This window comes from Tamandua tetradactyla, chromosome 5, assembly GCF_023851605.1.
Source record: "Tamandua tetradactyla isolate mTamTet1 chromosome 5, mTamTet1.pri, whole genome shotgun sequence".
Lineage (NCBI taxonomy): Eukaryota > Metazoa > Chordata > Mammalia > Pilosa > Myrmecophagidae > Tamandua > Tamandua tetradactyla.
Genome location: NC_135331.1, coordinates 53,224,819 through 53,244,544, shown reverse-complemented (window position 1 = coordinate 53,244,544; position 19,726 = coordinate 53,224,819). Strand labels below are relative to the sequence as shown.

General features: G+C 36.1%; 1 protein-coding gene across 4 annotated transcripts in view; it reads left to right on the top strand.

Moving 5' to 3' along the window:
- The window catches only part of VEPH1 (ventricular zone expressed PH domain containing 1), a 261,065-nt gene that overhangs the window by 16,972 nt on the left and 224,367 nt on the right, over window positions 1-19,726 (top strand). For 3 of the 4 annotated variants that reach the window (XM_077160876.1, XM_077160877.1, XM_077160879.1), the window contains exon 3: window positions 16,837-17,052. The exons of the other annotated variant lie outside the window; for it this stretch is intronic. In XM_077160876.1, coding sequence (XP_077016991.1) covers window positions 16,837-17,052 — 216 coding nt within the window. The remainder of the gene's footprint in view (window positions 1-16,836; window positions 17,053-19,726) is intronic. 4 annotated transcript variants of the gene reach the window in all.

The window sequence follows — 19,726 nt, the reverse complement described above, 5'->3', positions numbered from 1 at the left end:
ATGGCAGCATCTGCTCATCTCTCCTAATATACTATTGTAATTTATCATTGCCCAAGTACTGAACCAATTTCTCAGAATAATCATTGATACTAGTCAGATATCTGTTTCTAAACATTTTTTTCAATAGTAACAATATACAGTTGGCTCACACATTTTTAATATATTTTTATTGACAAATCTTCCCAAATATATAGTCCATACATGGTATACAATCAGTATCTCACAATATCACCACATAGTTGTGTATTCATCACCATAATCATTTTTAGAACATTTGCATCACTCCAGAAAAAGAAAAAAGAAAAAATTTGTACATCCCATACCCCTTACCTGTGTCTCATTGACACAATCTACCCAATTTATTTTACCCCTTATCCCCTTGTACCAGTTTGAAGCTATTATGTACCCTAGAAAAGTTTAAAAAATTATTTATAGCATTGTATTTTATGTTTTTAAAGTTTATTTAAATGATGTCATAAGGCTTCAGTGACACCTTTGAGATGTATCTATTTTGGAACATGGAGTGCCACATGCAATTTCACTGGAATAGAGGATTCTATTACATGAATAAGCTACACTTTATTGGAACAATTCTTACTTTGATAGATATTTACCTTTTAAACAGTGTGTTAGTGTACATTGTTGTCATTAGCAGTTTTGGAAAATATGCTAGTATTTCTAGTGTACACAGCAAGGAGTGAAACAACTGGTTTTGGGTGTTTATGTACTTTCAATGTTATGATATACTACTAATGCTTTCCAATGTGGATTGTACCAATTTACACTCCTGTCAACAGTGATTAAGGGTCCAGTTGCTTTATGTCCCCACCAATGCTTACTTTTATCAAATTTTTAAAAGTTTTTGTCAATCTAAGTGAACCTGTATTTGATTGTCATTTAAATGGACATTTCATTACTCTCAAGGTTGACCATTTTTTTCGTACATTTATTTGCTATATAAATATACCAATACCATTTGGATTTCTTCTTCAGTAAAATACCTGTAAATGTCCCCCACTTCCCATTTGCTATTGAGATTTTATGTTTTTCATGGGCAGACACTGGGAATTGAACCTGGGACTCTGGCATGGCAGGCAAGATCTCTGCCTGCTGAGCCACCGTGGCCCTGCTATTAAGATTTTAATCTTTTCTTATTAATTTTGAGTTTTTTGATATTCTCGTACTAATCCTTTGTCACTGATGTTGTACATCTCATTCTTAGTACATAGATTATCTTTTACATTGTAATAAGTCTTGATATTTGATAGAACAGATACTCCAAAACTTCTTTAAAACTGTTTTGTTTGTTGCTCTTTAATAACCTTATATTCTCACATTTCGTTAAAATTTTATCAATCTCTTGATCAAAATTTCATTATATCTATACATTAATTGGAAGAAAATTGACATCTTTATGATACTGCCTTCTTATCTATAGACAATGTATGTGCATTTTTGTATTCCATTTGTTAGATCTTCTTAAATATTTCCAATAAATTTTATTTTCTTTTTTAAGAATCTTTTTATACATCTTTTTTTAATCTGCATTTTATCTTTTCATGATCTTATAAGTGAAATCCTTTTTTAAAGTTGTATTTTCACTGTTCATGTCAGGTGATTAAAATAAAATTGATCTTTTATAGTGATCTTATATCTCTTATGAATCTTTATAATTTATGTACAAATTTTTCCATTTATTCAACAAATATTCACCAGGCATCTACCATGTATCAAAACCTCTACTAGATGCTTGGGATTCAGGCATATGAAAATAGACAAAAATTTCTATAATCATTTATTTTAGCAGGGGAGACAGAAGATAAAGTAAGTAAAGAAAATATATAGCATATTAGAACTTGATAAGTAAATGTTATGGAGAAAATGTAAGCAGAGGAATGGACAAGGAGTGGGGAGTCTAGAGCAGGGATTAGAAGTTTAAAATTATAAATAGGGCAGACAAGGTAAACCCAGACCGAGAAGTTGACATTTCAGCAAAACACGAAGGAGGTGAGGGAGCAATACCTGTAGATGCCTGGAGGAAATCATTCCAAACAGAAGAAACACCAAGAACAAAGACCCTGAGGTGGTGGCAGGGGCAGGTCAGGGTGGAGCTTAGAAATTTTAAGGAACAACAAAGAGGCCTTTGTAACTGGTTTGGAGGGAGCAAGGGGGAAGATTGGAGGAGATGAAGTCAGAAGGGAAGTGGGGGTTGCATGTACCATGTAGAACTTTGGAAGCCATTGGAGAGTTTTGAATGGAGAAATAACATCCCCTAACTTTCCCTTTCCTGAGTTTGGAATAAGCTTTACAAACACAAATGAGAAAACAAGAAGGCCCGTTAAGAGTTACTGCAATAATCCAGATAAAGCACGGAAACTCTGACTACCATGGAGTAACGGAAGTGGTTGGTGTCAGAATTCTGGTTGTATTTTGAAGGTGGGGCCAGCAAGATTTGTGCGTGTGGTTGTGGCATGTGAAAAAAATGGAAAACTGAAGATTTTTGGCCTTAACAATTGAAGGATGAAGTTGTCATTAAGGTGGGAAAGATTGAGGGGGGAAAAGACGTTTGAAGGAATAAGGAATAAGCAGAATATATGTTCTGCTTTAGACATGTAGAGTCTGAGCTGTGAGACATTTAAGTGGAGATGTCATGAAGTAGTTGGATTTATGAGTCTGGAGTTCAGAAGTGAGGTCCCAGCTGGACATGATAACTTCGGAACACATCAGCTTTAAGACCAAATGAGAGCACTAAGGAAGTAAGTGTAGACAGACAATAAGGAAGTCCAAGATCTAAATCCAGGATCCTCCATAGCTTAGAAGTCTAGGTGATAATGAAGGACCAGTAAAGTAGATGGAGAAGAAAGAAAGGGTCAGTAAAGAAGGAAGAAAGTCCGTAGACTGTGGTGTCCTGAAAAATGCTGCTGATAGGTCAAGTGAGATGGGGACTGAGAATTGACCATTTGATTTAGGCCTATGAAGGTCATTGTGACTTGAGAAGAGCCGTCTCATTCAATTGATTATGGTGAAAGTCTGGTTGGAGTTCGTTTAAAACAGAATGGAAGGAAAGGAATTGAAAGAGCAGTGACAACTCAGGGAAGAGAAATGGAGTAGTAATTAGAAAGGACAAGATAGAGGAAAGAGGAAGAGGTCAAGAAATATTTTTTTTCAAAATTGAGGAAGCATATTTTTAACTTTGTATGTGTACAACTATCGTTTTCAAGTAACAATTATTCCTTTCCTATCCTTATGCTTTTAATTTGATTTCTATGTCTTACTGTCCTAGCTAGCACTCCAGAATAATGTTGAATAGAAGTGAAGAAAGCAAACATCCTTTTGTCATTCTTTATTTAAAGGGTGTTTTCTGATTTTTCACTGTAATTATTTTAAAAAGGAGTATGCTCCAGGCTTTTGAGTAATACATATTATCAGATTAAGGAGGCGCCCCTTTATTCCTATTTTTCTAAGAATTGCTCAGTTTTATCAACTACTTTTCTGCTCTCTTGAGATCATCGTATTTTCCCCCTTTCATTAGTCAATGTGGTGATTATAGTAATAGATATTTCTAATATAAAAATATTATTGCATTCCTGGGATAAAGTGAATTTGTCATTTCTTTCTATTTTAAAGGAGTTTTTTGAACTATATTCATATGTAAGATTGGACTTTAATTGCCCTTTCTTGCACTGTCTTCACCTGGTTTGGGTATCAACTTATATATACTGTCCTCATAAAATGAATTTGGAAATGTTTCCACATTTCCTATTATTTACAAAAGCTCTGTAAGATTGTGATGATCTATTCCTAGCAAATTCATAGACAGTTATAAAAAATCTAAGCATCCTGATTTTTTTAATTAGATTTTTAAACCATTGATTCAATTTCCTTATGGAAAATTTTGCTTCAGTCACTTTTGGTGAAATACATTTTCTAGGATAGTGTAGATTTTATCTGAGCTTTCAAGTTCATTGGCATAAACATTTTCATATTATTTTTAATTATTTTTTGTTTTCTGCTGAGTCTGTATTTATATACTCTTTTCATTGATGAGTTCATTTATTAGTATTTTCAAAACTTGTCTTTTTTAAAAAATCACTTTTAGTTGGTAAATGTAACCAATTTATATTTAATGTTGTAACAGCTATTTGGATGTCTTTCTCCATTTTTTTGTACTATGTTTCCTGATCTTTCTAAGTTTCTCTTTATCTTCTTTCTGCAATGTTTTGATTGATTACGTTTTATCATTTCATTTCCCACTTCTATTGGCTCTATTGGTTTGAAAGTTACAGATTATATTTCTATTCTTTTAATAACTTTTAACATTTGAGACTAAATTCACCATACTTAATCAATTCTTAGACATTTTTGCATGTTAATTTCTCTGAACCAAGTATATGATTTATATATTTTTGTTGTTGTTTTCTTTTTTGTCTTATTCCTGCTTCATCTTTTTTCAGTTATTTATTTTTTAAAATCTTTTTCCTTTTCAAACCCTTATGTCAAAGGTTAGCTTTCAATAGATTGCAGCAAGGGAGCTGATCTGCTACACACAGAGCCCAGACCCAGAAGCTGGTATTCTGTATATGGTTTAGCACCAGGTTCCCACGAATGGCGGTGCCATGATTTATATTTGATAGCAATCTTACAATTGCTGTTGGCCAGGCAGTAGGCTTATCATAGTTTTCTTACTTTCATTTGCATGAATTTGTCTGCATTTTCCGTATCGTTACCATTCCAAAAGATTTAGGTACACTGTTGTTGCTACCAATACTGAGATAAATATAGGTTAAAATGGTTTTTTTTTAAGTGTATAATGTGGCATTGAAACAAAAGATGTGTACTCAAAAAAGCATGGAAAGAGAACATCACGATATAAACTTTATATTATTTAACTAAATATTCAGCATTAGAGGAATGGCAGTAATTGCACATTTTCTTGCAGAGATAACTGAGAGCTTTATGAAATGTAAAAAAGAAATACACCCTTTTGTTACTGAGATGCTTGGAAAAGATTGCCTATTTCACTATAATAAGTAATGCAATTGAAGTAGAAGAAATGACAATTGTCTCAGAATAGATGGAAAAAATTTCAAACAATGAAAGACAAATACAATCAATTCATTTCCTGTATAGGACTCTCTTTAAGGCATGATGCCATTCACAATTTAATTGGCATTCTTTCCACTTTCTTCATGGCATGAAATAATGGTAAATTGTCATTGATAACGTATATTCAATTAATTGCAATAACTAACTAAATAAAACTAACTAACTAACTAAAATTATTCAATCGCTTCATTCTCCTCCTAGTGCTATAAGGAACTTAGAATGCTTTACTGTTTATCCTTCATGTTGCTGTTTACCATCATTTTTATTCTACTTTGTTTGATACCTTGAAACAAGGATTTAAAATTGTTGATTTTTCATAGTTAATGCTTGCTTATAGTACCTGATGTCTCCCTATTTCTTTTCTCACCATTCTTTTTCATTACCTTCCTTTTCCTCTTTTTTTCCTCATTTTTGTTGAATCCAAATTCTTCCCTCTAATACACATTTTAAAAATTCCTCCAGTAAAGATCTGTTAATAATAAATTCTATGTTTGTCTGAAAAAAACCCTAACTTTGCCCTAAATTTTGAATGATGATAGTGCCGTATGGATTTCTAGCTTGACAGCCTTTTTATTTCTCTGTGATTTCTGTTATTGCTGTTATGAATTCTGCTGTCAATTTAATCGTTTTTTACTTAGTCTACTTTTCCTCTGTATATTTTCTTGTGGTTTTGGTACTCTATAGCTGCATTACATATATTTAGATGTGGTTTTATTTGTATATTCCTACTCACATCTCACTGTATTTTATGAATTTGAAATTTTATGTCTTTTATCAGTTTTGAGAAGTTCTTAATCACTATTCACCTATTGCCATCTAGTCTTTTTTCTGGGACTCTTATTCATTCATTCATTTATGCATTCAAAAAATATTTATTGTGCACATATTATGTGCCAGCAATATTCTAGGCACTAAGATAATAGTAAACAAAGTGAACAAAAATCACTGCCCTTACCTTCCTCATATTCTATTTTATTGTATCCAGGTCTCTTGATCAGTTTTATTTTCCATCTCTATACATTCTTCTCATTTCTTCACTTCTACCTTCCAATCCATTTAATTTTTTCAGCTGTATCTTGGCCACTGTTTTATCCATCCATTGAGTTTTTCATTTTTAGATATTTCATTTGCTTCATTAAATATCTTTATGGTCCTTTTAAAAGTATCTTATATCTTTTTCATGAAAAGAATTTTCCTTTACAGCTTCAATCATTTTGAACATATAATTTCACAGTTTGAGGTCAATAATTCCATTACCTGAAGTTTTTGAACTTCTGATATAGTCTGTATTTTATGTTAACATGTGCTCATGTTGGCATATTTCCTTGAGTGTTTTATGATTTTGGGTATTGAGTTCAATTTAAATAGTATTTTACTTGGGTGAATACTGAATGGCTTGGATTGAGCATGTCACCACACCCTCCCAAAGTTATTTCATGTTTGCTTCTGTCAAGAACCCCAGTGGTATTACTGCCTGTGGGGCCAATTTTGGTTGTTGTTGTTAAAGAGTCTTGGTTTTGGAGATTCTTGGAATGTGATAATAAATGAGTGGTTTTAAAAGTAGAAAAAGTGATGCAAATATAAAGGATTATTAGTATGGATGCCAAAGTAGAATGTGACTATAAGAGAGTAGCAATTATGTGGTCTTTTTGTGCCGTGCTTTTTAAAGTGGTTGTAGAATAAATGCATAAAAATAGCAACCACACAAGGAAAATTTGTAATTCATTGTATGTTATAAAACTAAGGCTAGCTTTAATGGGCCTGGTATCCCTAGGGGAAATTAAAACAGACACACACACATACACACACACACACAGAGCTAACCTTTATATGGCATTTACTGTGTGCCAGATACTGTTGTAAATTCTTTACATGTATTAACTCATTTAATGCTCACAACAAACTTAGGTAGTAGGCATTAATAATATTCCAGTTTTAAGGTTTAGGAAACTAAGGCACAGAGAACTAAATGGTTGCCCAAGATTGCAAGCTGGTAAGAAGCAGAGGCCATCTTTGAGTGTAGGCAGTATGACTCAGAAGAGTCCTTGTTTCTCAGCACTATGATATGCTTCTTTTAAAGGAAATGAGGGAGAAATAACCACCTCCTCTGCTCTAAGACATTTCCCTCCTTCTCTCCAGAACTTCCACTCTCACACCAAACCCACTCTTCCCACCACTAGCTGCTTAATTTCAGATGTTCTTCATTTATCCTTTGCCAGTGGGCAACTCCCTGGAAACTGTTGACAGCATAAAGAGTGGTGACTGAAAAGTTAATGGATGTTGACATGGGGATGCAGTGCCTGTGACTGGGCAAGAGTGATCCGTTCTGACCACTACGCCTGGGAAAGCATGTTTTGGAGAGTTTTTGTATGGTCCTCATCCACCAATTTGACATTTCTGCCACTTTAGGAGAAATTATTCTAAAATTGACAATGGCCAGATCATGATGAGAGTGAATCTCTAAACCCAGATTGATAGGTTTGACATTAAATAGAGCTGGTCCTTAGAAATTACCCATTTTAATATGCATGGTTGCTGACCCAATATTGAGCCCAAAGATAAGCATGTATTTTATAACAGGGTGCTTCTTGGAATGTGAATCAAGAAAATCCTAACTGGAAATTTCACCCCTCACCAAAAACCTTTGAACTATTCAAGGACATTTTTAAAATAATTTATTTTCCTCTTTCTTTCTCCCTTCCTTCCTCCTTCCCTCCCTTCCTTCTTTCTTTTCTTCTTTCTTTCTTTCTTCTTCCCTTGTCCTTCTCTTTCTTTCTTGTATTTTTGTATACTTGCTGAAGAAATTAATTAGTTTAGCTTTCCTAGTTAGAAACATTAAAATTAATAAATATACCTTATATTAAACAATCAGTGACACTTTCGTGCTCATCCAGTCGCATTCCAAAGCATGCGTTTCAGAATTCTCCAATATCCAATATTCTCCAAATGTGGAAGTTGAATCATCGTGTTTATGGGCCAAGACACATATGTGTGTAATGTACTCCATTTGATTGCATGTTCAGCTTTTATAGAAACTTGTTGCATTGAAATGAATATCTCCTTGACATTTATTTCTTTTTCATCACGTAGTTGTGTATTTATCACCACGATAGTTTTTTAGAACACTTGCATCATTCCAGAAAAAGTAATAAACAGAAAAAACTCATTCATACCATACTTCTAACCTCTCCCTGTCACTGACCGCTAGTATTTGTATCTACTCAGTTTATTTTTACACTTTAGACCCCTATTACTTATTTATTTTTCATCCTTTTTTATACATCTGTCCATACCCTGGATAAAAGGGGCATCAGACACAAGTTTCCACAATCACACAGTCAAACTGTAAATGTTATATCTTTATACATTCACCTTCAAGAATCAAGGCTACTGGAACACAGATCAGCAGCTTCAGATGCTTCCATTAATGAGTGAACTTTGAGAGTTGAGATTAAAAATACAGTTATCAGAAGATAGAAATAGGGTAAAGATTGGGCATTTGGTGCTGAAGGAATACAGATTGTACAACAGGACTGACTGTAAAAATTCAGAAATGGATAGCACAATACTATCTGACTGTAGCATGATAAATACACTGAATGAAGCTGAATGTGAGTATCATTGAGGGAAAAGGGCTGGGAGCACATATGAAACAAGAAGGAAATATAGAGGATAAAAACTAAGACCAAATATTTTAGGAATGCCTAGAGTGAACAATGATGGTTATTAAATGAACAAATTTGACTTGTATAGTCAGTTTAGTTGAACATCATAAGTGCATGGAATCTTGACTAAGATGTGACTAAGTGTGATGAGTAATTTGGGCAGTCCCTTTGAGGGACTGGGGAGAAAAGAGGAAATATTCAACTTCCTCATTTGGAGAATTTCTGATGTTCTTACAAGCAATAGGGACAACCAAATCAATAGGTTGAGCTCTTGAAGTTGGGGTTCACCCCAATGAAACTTATTCCTGAAAAGGAGAAGCTAAGCCTACTTATAATTATGGCTAAGAATCACCCCCAGAGAACCTCTTTTGTTGCTCATATGTGGCCTCTCTCTCTCTCTCTAAGCCAACTCAATAGGTGAACTCATTGCTCTCCCCACTACATGAGACATGACTACCAGTGGTATAAATCTCCCTAGCAATGTGGGACAGAATTCCTGGGATTCCAATACACCACAGACTAAATGGGGTATCTACATAATGCATAAGTATAGCCTCCAGGATAACTTTTCGACTCATTTGAAATCTCTCAGCACTGAAACTTTATTTTGTCTCATTTCTCTCTCCCCCTGTTGGTCAAGAAGACTTTCTCAATCCCATAATGCCAGGTCCTGGCAAATCCAGGGAGTTCTGTCAAGATTCTGAACACTCAATCCAATTCCCTTGGTCAGTACACTTATCTTTATGCCAGTACTATGCTCTTTTGACCACTGTAACTTCGTAAGATGTTGTAAAGTCAGGTAGTGTGAGACTTCCCACTTCATTTTTCTTCTTCAAGGTATTTTTAGCTATTCGGGGCACCCTGCCCTTCCAAATAAATTTAGTTATTGGCCTTTCTATTTCTGCAAAGTAAGTTTTCAGGATTTTAATTGGTATTGCCTTGAATCTATAAATCAATTTGGGTAGAATTGACAACGTAATTCAAATTATATTTAGTCTTCCAATCCATGAACACAGTATGCCCTTCCATTTATTTAGTGCTTCATGATTTCTTTTAGCAATGTTTCATAGTTTTCTGTGTATAGGTCTTTTGTATCCTTAGTTAAATTTATTTTCAAATATTTGATTCTTTTGGTTGCTATTATAAATGGAATTTTTTTTTAATTTCCTCCTCAGATTGCTCATCACTATTGTATAGAAACACTATTGATTTTGGGGTGTTGATCTTGTACCCTGCCACTTTGTTGAACTCAGTTATTAGCTCTAATAGCTTTGCGTAGAGTTTTCAGGATTTTTGACGTATATTATCATATCGTCTGCAAACAGTGAGAGTTTTACTTCTTCCTTTCCAATTTTGATGCCTTTTATTTCTTTTTCTTATGTAATTGCTCTGGTTAGAACTTCTAGCATATTGTTTTAGTGACAGTGGGCATCCATGTCTTCTTCCTAATCTTAGAGGGAAAGCTTTTACTCTTTTCCCCATTGAGGATGATGTTAGCTGTGGGCTAACATCCTCTCATTACCTCCTTTATTTCTGCAGAGGCAGTAGTTATATCTCCTCTTCTACTTCTGATTATATTTATTTGCATCCTGTCTCTTTCTCTCTCTCTCTCTCTTTTTTTTTTTTTTTTGGTCAATCTAGCTAAATGTCCATCAGTTTTATTGATTTTCTCAAATAAGAAATTTCTGGTTCTATTGATTTTCCCAATTGTTTTCATATTCTCAATTTCATTTATTTCTGCTCTAATCTTCACTGTTTCTTTCCTTTTGTTTGTTTTGGGCTTAGTTTGCTGTTCTTTCTCTAGTTCTCCAAAATGAACAGTTAATTCCTTTATTTTTGCTCTTTCTTCATTTTCAATATAGGCATTTAAGGCAATAAATTTCCCTTTTTAGCACTGTCTTTGCTTCATCCCATAAATTTTGATATGTTGTGTTTTCATTTTCATTTGCCTTGTGATATTTGCTCATTTCTCTTGTAATTTCTTCCTTTAACCACTGGGTATTTAAAGGTGTGCTGCTGAGCCTCCATATATTTATGAATTTTTTGGCTCTCTGTCTGTTATTGATTTCCAACTTCATTTCATTATGAGCTGAGAAAATGTTTTGTATGATTTCAATCTTTTTAAATTTATTGAGACTTGTTTTGTGACCCAGCATATAGTCTATTCTTGAGAATGATCCATGAGCACTTGAAAAAAATATGTGTACTTGTGTTGTAGAGTGATATGTTCTGTAAATGTCTGTAAGTCTAGTTCATTTATTGTATTATTCAAATTCTCTGTTTCTTTATTGATCCTCTGTCTAGATGTTCTATTCATTGATGAGAGCAAGGAACTGAGGTCTCTAACTGTTATGGGAAAGGTATCTGTTTCTCCCTTCAGTGTTGTCAGTGTTTGCCTCATGCATTTTGGAGCATTCTGGTTCGGTGCATAAATATTTATGATTGTTATATCTACTTGTTGAATTGTTCCTTTTATTAATACATAGTGTCCTCCTTTGTCTCTTTTAATTGTTTTACATTTGAAGTATGATTTGTAGGATATTAGTGCAGCTACTCCTGCTCTTTTCTGGTTGAGATGTGCATGAAATATCTTTTTCCAACCTTTTGCTTTTAACCTATTGTTGTTTTGGGTCTCAAACAAATCTCCTGTATGCATCATATAGATGGGTCCTGTTTTTAATCCATTCTGCCAGCCTGTGTCTTGATTGGAGAATTTAGTCAATTGACACTTAATGTTATTACTGTAAAGGCAATAATTTCTTTTACTCTTTTGTCTTTTGGATTTTATGTGTCATATCTATTTATTTTCTCTTTTTACTTTCACTGTAGTCTGTATTTCTACACTCTTCTATGGACCTCTCTCTCCTGCTTTTTCTTATCTGCCTATATTGCTCCCTTTAGTATTTCTTGCAAAACCAGTCTCTTAATCACAAATTATCTCAGTGATTGTTTGATTGTTTAATATTTTAACCTCCCCTTCATTGTTGAAGGACAATTTTGTTGGGCATGGAGTTCTTGATTGGCACTTTTTCTCTTTCAGAATCTTAAATATATCATACAACTGCCTTCTCATCTCCATGATGTCTGCTGAGAAATCCACACATTGTCTTATTGGGCTTCCTTTGGATGTGATGGATTTCTTTTCTCTTGTTTCTTTCAAAATTCTTTCTTTGCCTTTGACATTTGATAATCTGATTAGTACGTGTCTTGGAATATGTCTATTTGGATCTATTCTGTTTGGGGTATGCTGCACATCTTGGATCTGTAATTTTGTATCCTTCATAAGAGATGGGAAATTTTCAGTGATTATTTCCTCCATTGGACTTTCTCCACTTCCTTTCCATTCTCCTTCTTGGAAACCCACAACACATATGTTTGTGTGCTTCATGTTGTCATTCAAGTTCCTGAAACCCTGCTCATATTTTTCCATTCTTTTCCCCATATTTTCTTTTGTGTGTTGGATTTCAGATGTGCAGTCCTTTAGTTCACTAATCCTTTCTTCTGCTTCTTCAAATCTATTGTTGTAGGTTTCCATTGTTTTTTTTTCATTCCCATAAGTTCTGTGATTTGTTTTTTCAAACTTTCCAGTTTTTCTTTTTGTTTGCCCAATGTCTTCTTTATACCCTCCCTCAACTCTTTGATTTGATTTTTGACGAGATTTTCCATGTCTGTTCAAACATCCTGAATTAGTTGTTTCTTGTATCTTGTTTGAAGTACCGGTTTATTCCTTTGACTGGGCCATAGTTTCAATTTTCCTAGTATGACTCATTATTTTAGTTTATTCAGGAAGTTGTTTTCATTTTTTTACTGAAGATTTTCTTGCTGGATGGCTTTGTTTTCCATTTGTTCTTTGACATCCAGTTCATCTTATTCTAAACCTGTAGCATAGCTTCTGTTTAACTGATCAGAATTTTTCAGTTCTTGCCTTGCTTATATGGAGTCTTTTTCTTTTTTGAAGAGGGTCTTCTCAGATATTATGGTCCCCAGTCAGAACTTCCCAGACCAGACAAGTCCAGGTCTGGGAGAAAAGAGTAGCCAGCATGAGTTTTCCCTGAGGGTGTGACCCAGCAGGTTATCAGACTTCTATGAAACCTCTAGACTGTGCTTTTCCTGTCTTGCTCGGCATGTGGCACCTGTCTGCCTGCAGATTCCCACTAGCTTAAAGTTATGGGGTACCTTTAATTTGAGCAGACTTTCCCTGCCAGGGGCATGGTTGCGACAGAGATGAGTAGTAGGATGACTTTGATGGCTTGTTTTCCAGTCCCTGGGACCTGAATTCCTTGAAGGAGGGATTCCACTTGAACTGGGTCCCAATCTTTTTTTCTTGGGGAAAACACATCTTTTGAAATTACCTTCTTTTACCTGACTAGTTAGTTTGTCTCCCACACAAGTGAAATTCTGCCCTTGCCTGTGCCAGTGCTGGAGGCTGAAAGTGCTTCTGCCAGTCTGGACCAGGTGGAACGGCTGAGATCCCACACAGAACTGTAAGTCCCCTAAGCTGCGGAGGCCAGCAGCTGTCTCCCATGGGCACAGCAGGCTGGTTCCCCAAAGGGAAAGGAAACAGACTTTACTAGCAAGCAAGGGCTTAGCTCAACCAAAATCCACAGTGGAAGCTGTGTGTCCAGTCACTGATGTTCCACCAGCAGTTGTTCTCTACCATTCCTGGCTATTTACTAGCTGCTCTATAGGGTGAACTCAATTCCACACCTTACTATGCTACTGTCTTGCCCTGCCCACTCCTCTTGACATGTATTTATTTGTTTATTGTATACTGTATTTGTGGGAGGTCACAGTTCATTCTTTTTCCATGTGATTGTGCCATCATTGAAGTACCATTTGTTAAATTTTCTTGTGGAGAGGAAGTGCATGGGCCAGGAATCAAACCCAGGTCTCCTGCATGGCAGGAGAGAATTCTACCACTGAACTATCCTTGCACCCCTGACATTTATTTTTTTCCTGACATTTATTTTTAAACTATTGTTTGACATGGTTTGCTATATATCTTAATTTCAGCTATATACATATAAACTCTATTTATATTTAAATCTAACACCCCAGTTAGATTCCTAAGAAAATGGGCCCTAAAATGATGATTTCCATGTGGAAATTTATCGAGGAATACTCTCAGGAATACCTATTGGGGTGGGGGATACAAGTGAAGCAGAATTGGGCAAAGGGCAAAGTTGATCTATGATGCAGTTGTTGATAAAGGCATCACCCAAGCTCACAGAGAACTGTGGATCAAGTCAAATGAGATACCCTCCACATAGACCACCGGATGCAGGCTGTCCTAAGGGAGGAACATAGCTTAGAATGAGGTCATCCCTTTGGTTGAGGACGATTTCTACAGGCACAGTTGGCTATGAACCAACAGATGAAAGAATGAGTGTCTTTGTCCTAGAAGGGAGATTTGGATCATGTATCATAGCATACACTATAGCCCACTCCTTACACCATTCAAATCCATTTGCTTTATGTAATAACTCCATCTATATGGAAACAGCTGCTATGAGATTTTGATTGATGTCTTTTCTTGAGGAAATTTGCAAGAAGGAGGTTAGTGACGGGATATACTGTCTCTGCCACCCCAGTTAGTACCAAGCTGCAACTCATATTCATTGTTTCTGTGGTAGGTTGGACAACGGCCCTTGAAAATGGTCATATCCTAATCCCCAGAACCTGTGAATATATAATATAATCTGACCTAGAAAAAATGAGCTTTACAGATGTAATTAAATTAAGGTCTTCAGCTGTTTTATTGGTGTGAAGTCTTATGTTACCCTATATTATGAAATTTCCAGATATTAAGTAATTCCTTGCATTCCCAGGGTGAACACCATTTGGTTGTGGTGGGCTGACTTACTACACTTTTTTTTTTTTTTTACCCCCTTCCTTTGTTAGTGAGTGTATTCTTTCTTTCTTTCTTTATTTTTTGTATTCTTTATTTTAATGTAACAGAATTATTACTTGTGTCAGACTGTGCAGCAAATAAAAATGGGAGTAAAGTCATAAACAAAATCCAGAATATGAATGAAAAAGTGTCACTAACTTTGTCAAAAATCCGTGTAGCAACAGAAAAGCCAAAGATCATCCTTAGGGGGGAAAAGTCATGGAGAAGATTCTTGGGCCAAAATCACTGTCTCTGGTCACATATACCCTTGTAAACAGCACTTGCTTTTAGTGGCATCATCTTCAAACATGAAGCAAATATCATGTTGATTATTTTATGCCATAAAGGGCATAAGTACATAAAGAAAGATAAAACAGAAAACCACTGCTAATGGCAGCACGAAGCTTATATTGCCACTACAAATGCTAATGTGATTAATGCAATTGATCCATAAAGCATTCTCTAAGCTTTCTGGATTCCAGCAAAAGGAGAAAATACATATGGTACATTATTTCCCATACATATAGTAGTACCTGGCATATGGTAGGTATTCAGTAAAGGTAAATTGTTTTGTACTGAGTAGGTATTCCTTAGGAGACAAAATTTTTCTTGACAATAATTTATTTATTAAAAATACTTTTGTGTGTCAATTTAAATTTGATTTTAAACCTAGAAAATACCATGAAATGTTTCCCTTCGTGATGCTGGTGGTTAACTGTACAAATATGAGAATGAACTAGGGTTAATGTCTGTCACTATTACAAGGTGTTAATAATAGGACAATATATGAGGAAAAATACAATTGATACAAGCAATGAGTTATAGTTAACAGTAATATTGTAATATTCTTGCCTCTATTGTGACAAAGGTACTATAAAAATTCTAAGTTATCAATAATTGGGAAGCTATTAAAGATATGAAATCATCCTCTCCAAGATTATCAACTAAGTACATCCCCCATCCTTCAGTGTCGACACCCCTTCTCAGCATCAAAAAGGCAGATCAGGCATTGCCTGAAGATCCTTATACGTTGAGAGAAGGATCAAAGGAGAACAAAGAGTTGGAACAGAGAAGACAGAATTTAACAAATGAGTATGATTACTGAACCACTATATTGATATTTCTTCTAGCCTCCAGCATTTTGGAGCAGGTAGAAAGAAAAATCTGAAATAGTGGAATGGTAACCCATAACAAACTCTGAAATCTGTTCTGTAACTACTCATTGAAGTGTACTTTGAAAATTATTGCTTTTACTTTCTTTTCTTTGAAGATATATTTCACAATTAAAAAAAATTTTTTTAAATATCCCCATCCTTTGTCTCAGGAAGGTCTACCTCTAGATAATCTAGGCTGTAAATAATGTGCAGTACAGAGAGAGCTTCAAATACAAGACAGTTACTGCAGCCTTAGTTATAGTAGTAAGAAAAAAAAATAGAATGGAGCTTGCAGTTGGACAGAAAAACCCATCATTTCCAATCTCTAATCACACTTGACGTAGGGATCCAAATGCTTTATTGCTCTATTACGTTTTCAGTAATGTCTGTCCACCACTTAAACTTCACAATCAGAACCGATTTTTCAAATTAAAGTGATGGGCCTATTTTTCACTGATGTTTTGAAGGGTCACATTATCTCTCAATAAAGATAATTTGGTATTTGAGAAAGAATTAAGCTAAGGAAATGGAGGGAAATTTGGGGAAAGCTAAAATATGTTTGGTGCTTAATTAAGGTAAAAAGAAAGGGATAAAATGGTGCATTCTACTGTGTTCATAAATGAAAGCAAATGCTTATGTGGGGAAGTTGAAGGGGGATTTGAAACATTCGTGAAACATTTCACAAAATGCCAGAACAAAAAGTAAACCCCAGCCTGTAATGAACTTGGACACTGACATGGCCTGCAATTCACTAGCAAGTGACTACGTTTGCTCCCTTGGAGTCCCACTGCTCCCTGTCTGTGTGGCTGATAGCATGAACTCACTCCATTTTAATGCACTTATATGCAATTAGGATCTCCATGGAAGAAGTTCCTTCTTGTGGTTGGTTTTACAAGGTCACCACTTAGCTAGGAGTTGTACATGCATGTTTTCTAGATAACTGAGTTTGTACTTTGTCAGTCCTTTGAAAGATAACGTTTGAGAGTATTTGTATAATATGCAGGGTTTTTTTTCCAACTAGGATTACCAAACCAATAACAATGACCAGGCAGTGGTTGAAATCTGTATCATGCGAATCACAACAGCCATCAGGGAGACAGAGTCGATTGAGAAGCATGCAAAGGCCCTGGTCGGGCTTTGGGACTCCTGCTTGGAACACAACCTGAGAGCCTGTGGCAAAGATGAAGATACGCCCCATGCAAAAATTGCATCTGATATCATGAGCTGCATTTTACAGGTATGTCAGTATTCAAAGTCAGACTACTTGATATGGAAGCTTAGATGAACATGCGATGTCTCTTAACCATGAACCAGTGTTTCTGTAGTGTTTACACACTGTGAAAATGACACTACAGACTATCAACAGGTAAGTTGGACAGGCTAATAATTAATAAAGTTGGAAAATTCTATTGAGCCCCTACTCCCTACAATACACACTATAGGAAATTCAAAATAATACCACAGAAAGCTGCTAATCTAATTGGAAATGTAAAATATACATATTTAAAAGGCCAACAATTAAGAAATGTACACCAAAGTCCAAATAAGGAATTCAGAATAGGAGAACTCTTTCATCCAGGATCAAAGAGGAGGTGGGGTCTGAACTGAGGGACAGTGAGCTCGAGATATGTGGAGTGAAGTGATTAAGTCATTTAAAAAGTATATTTGTATATGCCCACTCTGCAATCTGTCCAATGCTGTACCCTGCCCATGCCCTGCACCCACACCTCTGTGCCCTGTCATGTGCCATGCTTGGCCCTCCCACCCCTGCACTCTACCCCACACCCACTCTGTGCCATGCCCTGTGCCATACCCTGCCCTGTGCCACACCCTGCCCCCATGCCTTGCACTTCATGCCACACCCTGTGCTGCTCACTGCACCTCACACCCACACCTCAACCCACCTCAAAGCCTGCACCCTGTGCCATGCCTAGCTGGCAGGCATTTCCAGATGGGCTGTGGACAAGGACAGCTGACATATACACTCCTACAACCCAAGCAGAAGTCTGAGGGCCCCTAACCCATTAGGCCCACAAGCAGAACCTACACTAAGGTACACACTGCCCATCCTCCAGCCCCAGGGTTGGCAGCTCTCAGCACGCACTGGGACCAGCAGACCTGGCTGGAATTGCCAGGGTCTCCATCCAGCTCTCCCTACTGCTGCAGCTGGGAGACTTGGACCTGGGGGAAAGAGGAGTCCCAAGAGTGCCATCTTCTGGAAAGAAACAGAAAATGCAGTCTGGCAAACTGCCTATCTGTCAGCCTCAAACAGATCCTCAAGTAGCATTGCATTTCCTGCATGAGGCCCAGGCCTTGATTTTGTGGGGATTACTGATGAACCAAGGCAAAAAGAGAACTTCAATACAAACTCAAGAAAATACAAAGCCTTAGATGACTGAGGGAAATCAACTTCCAAAATAACCCCATTAAGATAATCAAATGCCTTGAAGCCAACAGAAAATCACAAGGTATATGAAAATGCAGGCAGATATAGCCCAGCTAAATGACCACATTAAAACACTGGAGGAGACACAGACTCTGGAGCAACCAGTCAAAGACATTCATGCGACTCTCATGAATAAATTTAGTGGGTTGGCTGATGACATAGAGGATAGTGAGAAGACACTAGAAGAGCATCAAAAAGATTTTGAAAGAACAAGTAGAAAAATGGATATCACGATGAAAGATGCAGTAGACTAAATTTAAAAATATACTAGAGACACAACAGATTTGAAGAGGCAGAAGAGAGAATAAGTGACCTAGAGGGCAGGAGAATTTATTTCAAATGCACATAAGAACAAATAGCAAAAAAAAAAAAAAAAAAAAAAAAACCCAGAGAATTTTTTTTTTTTTTTTTTTTTTTTTTTTTTTTAGAAGGAAGGAAGGACAGAAGGAAGGAAGGAAGGAAGAAAGGGAAACATTTTTAAACATTGTCTTGTTTTATTGTATTCTGTTTCTCCGTTTTTGTTACATGGGCTGGGGCCGGGAATCGAACCGAGGTCCTCCGGCATAGCAGGCAAGCACTTTGCCCGCTGAGCCACCGCGGCCCGCCCAAACCCAGAGAATTTTGAGTTGGATCTCTGGGAAATGATAGACCTCATAAAGTACAAAAATATAAGATTCATCAAGGTCCCAGTAAAGGGCTAGGAAGATTAGTTGAAAAACATAATGGGGTAAGCTTCTCAACCTTTATAAAAAACCTAAGTATGCAAATCAAACAAGGCCAATGCACCCCAAATAGAATAAATCCAAATAGACTGACTCCAAGACACATACTAATAAGTCTGTCAGACATTGAAGAGAAGCAGCAAGAACAAAGCAACTCACCACATACAAGGAAAATCACATAAGACTGAGCTTGTATGACTCAAAGGGCAGCATGGAGGTGAGAAGGCAGTGGTATGATATATTTAAGACCCTGAAAGAAAAAGACTTCCAGCCAAGAATTCTTTATCCAGCCAAATTGTCCTTCAAAATTGAACAAGAGATGGGTGGCATGGCAGTGGCTCAGTGGCAGAATTCTCAACTGCCATGCTAGAGACCCAGGTTGGGTCTACCCATGCCAAAAAAATAAAAAAACAATGAAGGAGAGATGAAAATTTTCACAGACAGTGAAAGGCTGACAGACTTTGTCAATAGGAGACCAAACCTATGAAATACTAAAGGGAGTTCTGGCAACTGAAAAAAAAGGCAGGAGAGGGAGGTCTGGAGGAGGGTACAGAATTGAAGATTACCCATAATGGTAACTTAAAGAATAAAAAGAGAAGGAAGGAAAAGAAGATATAGGTCTGACAAATAAAAACAAAGGATGCAATGGTAGATTCAAGAAATGCCCATAGAGTAATAGTTTTAAATGTTAATGGACTAAACTTACCAATTAAAAGATACAGATTGGCAGAATGGATTAAGAA